This window comes from Capsicum annuum, chromosome 7, assembly GCF_002878395.1.
Source record: "Capsicum annuum cultivar UCD-10X-F1 chromosome 7, UCD10Xv1.1, whole genome shotgun sequence".
NCBI lineage: Eukaryota > Viridiplantae > Streptophyta > Magnoliopsida > Solanales > Solanaceae > Capsicum > Capsicum annuum.
Genome location: NC_061117.1, coordinates 223,419,351 through 223,428,594, shown reverse-complemented (window position 1 = coordinate 223,428,594; position 9,244 = coordinate 223,419,351). Strand labels below are relative to the sequence as shown.

Sequence of the window (9,244 nt, the reverse complement as noted above, 5' to 3'; positions counted from 1 at the left end):
GTGAATGACCAACTTTTAATCATAGATACAGTAGGGTTTGTTTACTAGCCAATTTTTTTTAAGTTGGTATACCTAACATCAATAATATTATTAAGATATGTTCCTATATTTTGTCGAAAAGATTTGCTATTTTTTTTTTTTTTTTTGAGAAAATGCATTGTTTTCACCTTAAACTATACACGAAATTGTTGAGACATACCCGAATTTTAGGAGGTTTTTATTGCTCCTTGAACTAATTATAATTGTATTTTTGACAACCTTAGTACCTACGTGACACATACGTGTGCCTACGTGGATATCTTCAGTGTGTTGATTCACCGATGTGCCACGTATGTGCCACATAAACAATAAGGTTGTCAAAAATACGGTTTTAATTAGTTCAGGGGTAATAAGACCCTCCTAAAATTCGAGGTGTGTCTCAGCAATTTTGTGTATAGTTCAGAGCCTTAATAAATACCTTCGGTACAAGTAAACTTCTCAATGTACTCTCTATCATCATTTTTATTTATTTATTTTATTTTATTTATTAGGTCTATATGATAGTGTAGCAGAATAATAAAATGGTTAGAAATTTTTTATTTTTTCAATCATTTCGGAAAAAACTTTCTTTATTAATTTACTATTTCTTTTAGTACACACATCTTCATAATCAAGATGATAACGATTAGGATTCATTATATTTTTAATAGATGTTTTTTTCCTAAATAAATCTTGAGCAATATAATGTGAATTACTCGAGTTTCAAATTTCAAGTGAATATCAAATAGCAAATGGGAAATTAAAAAATAATAATAATTTATTTTTGACTGCATGTAGCATGTGAATATGGAAGAGGAAGGATTAAAATAGAGAGTTAATGAAATGTTTATAATATTAAAATACAAACTTTAATTTTAGTAATTATGAGCTTATAAGGATCAGTTATTCTTTGCTCAAAGGGTCTTCAAGTCTTGACCTACCATGGACACATTATTATTTTTTTTGTTTTTCGTTCGATGTTTAAAATTCACATTCATACCATTACAATGGAAAATTAATATTCGCTAGCTTATTAATCCATATATTAATTTACCAAGTTAACTTGTATTTCATAAATTATAAGCTCCAGTTTTTTAAATATCATGTACTTTACACGTTAATCTCGATGAGTTGAATTAGTAAATTTTGAATATCAAACAGTTAATCAAAAAATAAAGTTATGTACATAACTTTTTTTTTTTTCATTCTCTTTTATATTTATTTATTTATTTTTATTAATTATTATTATTTTTGCAGAGATTTTCTTTGCTTTGAGCTTCTTATTTGGTAGGCAATCATGTTCTACCAGATCAAATATGGCTGGAAGGTGGTGATAATCTAACCACTATAGACCCCACCCACTTAAAACTTTTGCTAAAATACCAATATATTTTTTTTTTTTTTTCATTAAAAGGTTCAATTTTCTCTTTTGGAATCTGATTAATTTAAATTCACATATAAAAAAGTCACTTTTAGAGATAAAACCTTCCTATCAGAAACGACTTTCACATCCAATACTTGAACATAGAAATTTCTAGTTAAAAATGAAGAAATACTATCACTTCACCAGAACTTTTAATGATAATAGAATACCACGATTAAAAATAATACTAATACAATGAATTACAGAAGTTTTTAAGGTGTGTATTAGATGATGTTAAGGTAACACATCACTTTCACACTCTTTCAGGTAGGGCGAATTTAGTATTCTGATTACGAATTTGATAAAATTTAATAATTTGGATATTAAATTTCGTATTTATACTAAAGAACTTATTTAATATGCATAATAATAATAATAATAATAATATATTGAGAGCTCAGTAAATTAAAATAATATGATTCACAATTCGTAAACTACTTCTAATTCCATTATAATATTGTCCCAATCATATTGCCATGATATCTAATCCCAAGTATTCTATTTGATTTTCTTTATCCCTCTAATGCAATTATTGAGATCTAATTCATGGAATGCACCTTTTTATTTTGAGGATAAAAGGACCAAAGAGGACTACACAACTCCACAACCATATAAAATAAAGTATTGATATCTCAAAAAGCTAAAGATAACATTAGGGAAAACAACACATCACATGTTCCATTGAAAAGATAAAATTTTACCTCTTATGATATTAGTACCTACCCATATTTGCTGGCATTTTTTTAATTAGGTATAGAATTCAACATATGTAAAAAGTGATTTTTAATTTAAAAATTGGCATATTTAATATATGAATGAATTATAAAAGTATCTATGTATTATTTTATATATATGACAGAAAATGAAATAACTAAACTGTTAGAGTTTGTGATCCGAATTTTATTGATTTGGCCTTGAAAAGCTTACGGTGCGACCTATGTTTGTGATTTTTTGTGGGGTATGTGGTGGTAGTGCAGGGATCCCCAGGCCCTGTACGTTTTTGGGCCTAGAATTTATTTGTACACACGTATTATATAATTGCGGTTTAGTGAGCCGGTTTTGGACGTTCAGAAAATACGTCATTTTCCTTATTGTATTCTCCATCCATTATAGTGAAATTCCTCTGTTTCTGCCCGTGGCTTTCCCGCAAAAGTTTCCACATAAATTTATGTATTCATCTTATTTTTCTTTTGTTTATGATATTACTTATTCTATCCGATTTTAACATATACTCTGCATATCTAATTCATACTTAAATATTACTATATAGTTTTGCATTGCTAACTTTAATCATCTACCAAATGATCCTTTAATGCCCCCATGTCAACAGTAAACACCAATTAACATGGGACTTTCAAGTACTTTTTTTCCAACTTTTAACTTCTTTTTAAAAAAAGTTTCAACTTCAACTACTCATACTTACTGACTTACAAGTTTTAAGTGATTATTACTTTCACTTACTTTGTTTTACCTTTTCTTTTTTGTTTATTTTAAAAGATGCTTTCTTTTGTTTTTACAATTTTCTGATTTTAATTTTTCACCGTACATATTTACAATCACAAAACTAAAAATAATTTCCTTTTAATACATTCTACTATATATTTTAAATTATGACCTTTGAATTAAAACTTTTTATTTTATATTTATAAACTTCATATCAAATCAAATCGGACTAGACTCTTACTACTTTGGACCAAAAAGAAAATCTCTTGGCACACAACACACAAAATGGTAAAAACAAACAGCAAAACACAATTGAAGTGACCCCATTTTCCAACTAAATTGCAGCTGCCAACTTCTAACATCTAACAGTAATGATACAAGTGCACTGTCCATGATTTACTTTTCTGTACTAACAAATAACCACCTGTTAACAACACAAAAAAACACCTTTGTAGTGAGACAAATCTCAAAAAACACAATAATAACATATTCCAAGTTTAAAGAAGGTAAAGTATAAAGCATTTCGTATCATTACCTCATATGTGAGGCAAATAAAATGTTTATGATAAACTCTCGATTCAAGACAAAATAGTTTTTAAAAAGGCTAATACAAGAAAAAAAAAATAGGTAGTATCAAAACAATAGATTACAACCTAAACTCGTTTATCACTAAATATTACTCCTATAATTTCTACACACATAACAACAACAATAACATGTCCAGTGTATTCCCATATAGTAAGGTCCGGAGAGGGTAGAGTGTACATAGATCATACCACTACCTCAGATGAGGTAGAGAGACTATTTTCGATACACCTCCGGCTTAGAATCGACAACAGTATAACAAATACAAAAGATAAGTGTATATAAACTAATACAGTATGCAAAATAATACTACAGTCAAAAGATAATACTACTAAGAACTATCTAACCGAAATCATAGATATCACACAACACTACAAACAAGAAACTACAGATACAAAAAAAAGCTCGCTTGCTGTTACCGACGCAGAATTCCCACGCACACAAAAAAAAAAATTAAAAAAACAGTTTTTTAATTATTACAGTTACAAACATTTTTACCAGCTAGCTCACCGACAATGTCATCTCTCTCTCTTTGACAGAAAGAGAAACAGGTGTCCACCATTAAAAGAATAATAAGAAAATAGTTCTCTTCTTACTTTGAAAAAAGAGAAACAGGATGGATTCCTGAACTAAGTGCTGTATTGTGTGTGGGTCTTGTTTTCATCAAATTCCACATACTTCCCAATACTTTCTTCTTTTATTTCACCCCAGCTACCGCTTCTCCCATGTGAAAATAGAAACCCCCTTTGCACAGAAAGTAGAAAAAAAGGAATCTTTTTTAATATTCTTGAAATCTTGAAACTGCTTTTGGGGTTCTTGATTTGGGTTTGAATTGCTATTTTTAGTAATCTTGAGATTGATATTGCTTTGGGGGTTCTTGCTTTTGGGTTTGAATTGGCTATTTTTAGTCATCTTGAGATTGGGAGTTCTTGTTTTTGAGTTTGAATTTGATTTTTTTAGTAATATTGAGATTGGGAGTTCTTGTTTTTGAGTTTGAATTGATTTTTTTTTAAATAATCTTGAGATTGATATTGCTTGGGGGTTCTTGATTTTGGGTTTGTTGACTTGGGGAGTGAAATGGATGTTGTTTGAATTTAGCTATTAATTGGTTTAAGCAATGAAGAACACAATGAATTTGAAGAGTAGAGGAGGTGAATCAGCTGGAAGAGGTGTTTTTTCTAGGAAATTGACTGTTCTTCTATGTATTGTATGTTTCTGTGCTGGGATGCTCTTCACTGACAGGTGAATATGCATTTGATCTTTCTTTTGAGGTTTTCTTTTTTTGATTGGATTATGAAAGTTTGGATCTTTATCATCTAAGCCTTACATAGATTGTTAATATTCAATGTTTCTATAGGGAACTTTTGATCCTCTGACTTTTGTTTATGCAATGTAGAAATTTAATGATGTTATAGTAGTGCTTCTAAGTTAGGATGGTGTTGTTGTTGAAGTAGGCCTGTTTATTGTCATGAAAAAGATCTTTAGTTGCATTTCTGAGCTTATTATTGTACTCACTGAATCCCAAAATACTTGTCACTTCCCGATTCTCGAGATTCAAACTACATGAACTTTAACTTAGCTTTCCTTTGGCCATAGATTATGAAGTTGAAATCGAAATTTTTGAGTTTTTTAAGTCTGTCATTTTTAGAATTTGAAATTGAGTTTGCATATGCATTTTACTTGGAAATTTTTTTGAAGTTGTGTGTGGAAGTCCCAAAAACTGGTCTGAACAAGTATTTGGGAACTTGAAATATTTGACGATTGCGAGTTTTTATGTTATATGTTGTATTGATATGAGAGTAATTACAACTTATAGTACTTTTCATATAGTTTTCGAATATCTAATCCAATTAAGCTCAAAAGATTAGTTAAATTGACTCTCGAGAAGTTCAATGTGACAAGTATTTGGGACGGGAGGGAGTAGCTTAAAATGCCCAACTATTGAGCGTTTTGCAACTTTGTTCTATTTTTTCATCATTGAGGATATTTGGTTATAGGATGTGGACAGTGCCAGAAGCTAAAGGCATAGCAAGGACAACACAGATTGATGATCAGAAGCTAGGGGTAGTTTCCGAGGACTGTGATCCTACTAATGTGAGTATTAGATAAGAAGAGTGTAGCAGCAATTTGAGGAATGATTTTCGCGTCATTTAAAAATTAATGGTTTTTGATCTTCTTGTTTTCAACAGAAGGACGTGAAAAGTGAATCCAAAGATATTTTCGGGGAAGTTACTAAAACACATCATGCTATACAGTATGTTTTTCATGCTTTTAACTAATAGATTTGACGAATGTCATGCTTTATTCTCCTCCGAAACAACAAACTCATTGATTGTTGTCCTTGTAACAAAATACAGAACCCTGGATAAAACAGTTTCAAACCTAGAGATGGAACTAGCTGCAGCAAGGTCTTTGCAAGATTCTATACTGAGTGGTTCTCCGATAACGGAAGACATAAAGATCCCCGAATTGGCCAAGAAGAGGAAATATCTAATGGTCATAGGGATAAACACTGCCTTCAACAGCCGAAAGAGAAGAGACTCAGTTCGTGCTACCTGGATGCCACGAGGTTCTTGAGCTTCACTATTTGTGTTTTTCTGGGTTACTCTGGAGATTTTCAAATGTTGGATGCATGCTTAGAATTTTGATTATTGACTTGTGGAAAACAGGTGATATGCGAAAGAAGCTAGAGGAAGAAAAGGGCATTGTAATTCGTTTTGTCATAGGTCACAGGTAGGTACTACAACTGATAGTTGATATTCTCAAGGTGTTGTGTTTCCAGTGTTCTTGATATTGTTGTTAGCTTTTAATTTCTTTCCAGCAGTGACCCATCATCGCCCATTTATAACTTCTTCTTGTTGTGTGTAAAGTGAGGGCTTCCATTGGAAGTTTTCCTCGAGATTTTCTTACAGCATATATTAGGGATGACAAAAACAAATGTATTTAGTTTGCATTTTCTCAATTTTGTATGGTATAATTGAAGACTCGATACTTCTAAAAAGATATTTCAAAGTGGGGCAGCTGTTCTTTCATATTTAGTTACTTGTGATTTGATATTCTTGTTGTCTTACTCATGTAATTATCCAAAAACCAGTGCAACATCAGGTGGCATTCTTGATAGAGCAATTGAGGCAGAAGACAAGAAGCACGGGGATTTCTTGAGGCTGGTAACATTTAATGCTTTGGCCATCTTATATCAGATCCAACCCCTCTAAAACTAATCTATCGGACATGTTACTGTGACTTCTGTAGGAACACGTTGAGGGATATCTTGAATTATCTGCCAAGACAAAGACATATTTTACTACTGCTGTTGCTCTGTGGGATGCTGACTACTATGTTAAAGTTGACGATGATGTACATGTAAATATAGGTAGGACCTGCAGCCATTATGCCTCATTCTTTCTGCATCATAGATGGTTCACAAAGACCATATTTGTGTTACCATATACAACAAGTGCACTGCTATACTTATGCTATGACTCATGCGGCAACATGCTTGTTGAAAACTTCAGGTGCACTGGGAGCAACTCTGGCTAGGCATCGTTCAAAACCCAGGGTATACATTGGGTGCATGAAATCCGGTCCCGTCCTTGCTCAGAAGTAAGCAGAGTAGTTTCACTTTTGACCGTAAATGAGTCCTGGATATATTTCCTCAGCTCACTCCTATTTTGCCCCTCTTATCTTTGCAGGGGAGTGAGATATCATGAGCCTGAGCATTGGAAATTTGGTGAGGACGGAAACAGATATTTTCGACATGCAACAGGGCAGCTATATGCCATTTCAAAAGATTTGGCCACTTATATCTCGATAAATCAGTAAGTTTGTGCTTTTTCTGATATACTTGCCCTGTTCTTTTGCGTAGATATCATTTGCTGATCGTGGTTTTTAATCATGTACTAGGCATGTTCTACATAAGTATGTTAATGAGGATGTCTCGTTGGGGTCATGGCTCATTGGATTGGATGTGGAACATATAGATGATAGAAGATTGTGTTGTGGAACTCCACCTGGTAACAATTCGTCAAACTATTCCTTGGAAATAGAGCATTTTCTAGAACTGTCAAGTCTTAAAACCGCTGAAGTTTTGATTTGTTTATGTGCATTGAACATTTTTAGATTCGGCAGTGCTGTATTTCATTTATCCATCTTTTCTTGTTTCTCCAAGCAAATAAGGCAAGAATTATAAGTTAATGACTATCGCTAATTTGGGAAGGTGATTAAACTCTGCCTACAAGATCAAACAATTGGTATAAGAAAATCTCCCAAGTACACAGTATGATCTTTCACTTTTGGGTCGTTCAAAAGACTTAATATTTTTTTGGCCTCTTTATTTGTTTTACCCTTCGGTTTACATGGTATTAGAACAACCACAGGAACCGAGATGTTGTGGTTTACCCTGTGGCAGTTTAGAAGTAACAGGACATGACTCCCCCTTTTTGCTCATGACTGTTCTGTACTTTTTCATATGGGTGTCATTCTAATAGTGACATAGCTTTTTTCTTCCACATGGCTGCCTTGTCCTTTTATGCACATGGCACCGGTCTGTTAGTGTGTTCTTTTCTTTTTCATTATTGCCTCGTGACAGGAAAAAAATTGCATCTATACTATTTTTCGTGGCTCATTTGGTCGAGAAAAGTTTTGGAAAATTCTTGAATTGTGTTTCTGTTTATATTTTCCACCCTCTTTTACGCACTTCAGTTACCCTCTTGACTCTTCAGAAGTTTGCTTCCTGTCCATACATTAGATCCTTGAATGTATATCGCATTCTCACCAGGAATCTAGTCCGATCTCAAAATGTTCCGAGATGATTAATTCGACTTTTGTTTATCTTAATTTCACCAGATTGTGAGTGGAAAGCTCAAGCAGGCAACATTTGTGTTGCTTCCTTTGATTGGAGCTGCAGCGGGATATGCAGGTCCGTAGATAGGATTAAGGAGGTTCATCGACGTTGTGGGGAAGGCGAGAATGCTTTGTGGAATGCAGTCTTTTGACAAACTGCAGTGTTTCTCCAGTCTCTGGAGGCTCCAAAGTGATCGATCACCCGAACACTTGAAAAAGAAAGATGTATCCAAGAATTCGCGGAAGCATGCACAGCGGGAGAGGAAGGGGGGATAGTATAGTAGCAACCAGTTTCATGTGAGCCAAAAGTGTAAAGAGCCATTCTTTCTTAGATGCTTAGAATAATAATACGTAATTTTTTAGTACTAATAAGTGTGTTACTTCAGCAAGTACTTTGCTGCTTTTAATTATATGAAGTATTGATATGAAATTTCCCTTTCTTACATGAAAACCACATGTTATTCACGAAGTATTGACAGTAGAGAAGAATTTTATGTGGTTAAATACTTGGTAAAGAGTTGTCCTGGTAATATATTGATCATCTAAAAAGTTTGCCTAATAGTTATTAGGGGTTATTTGATATGGAATGGGATAAACAAAGTTATCTCAGACTAGTGCAAAAGAATATTCAACACAAAAGAAAAACAAGCAAACAAAAAAGGAAAGAGGTGAAGTCATTTGACATGCTTGGAAAATTCAACTAAAAGTACACAAGAATCAGTAGGCAGTGGTTCACCTACCTACCTTTAATTGCAAGTGTTGCTACTACTACCAAAATTTTATGATACCAAGCAAAATTAGTGATGAAAGAAAATCAAAATAGATATTTTTTTGTTTTTGTTTTCCATTCGGTGGACTAATTTGGATTCGCACCGCGTAGAGCCTCATTCGGGGGAAGCACTCCCTATCAAGGATTTTACCATATCAGGGCTC

General features: G+C 33.0%; 1 protein-coding gene across 1 annotated transcript; it reads left to right on the top strand.

The window, feature by feature from the left end:
- Positions 1–3,897: 3,897 nt before the first annotated feature.
- LOC107856325 (probable beta-1,3-galactosyltransferase 2) lies at positions 3,898–8,776 on the top strand. Its single transcript, XM_016701318.2, has 11 exons — positions 3,898–4,711; positions 5,467–5,563; positions 5,659–5,723; positions 5,827–6,038; positions 6,139–6,202; positions 6,564–6,636; positions 6,722–6,842; positions 6,985–7,072; positions 7,162–7,287; positions 7,373–7,482; positions 8,315–8,776. The coding sequence occupies exons 1-11, from the start codon at positions 4,587–4,589 to the stop codon at positions 8,461–8,463; spliced, it is 1,230 nt and encodes a 409-aa protein (XP_016556804.1). The 5' UTR covers positions 3,898–4,586; the 3' UTR covers positions 8,464–8,776.
- Positions 8,777–9,244: the final 468 nt, after the last annotated feature.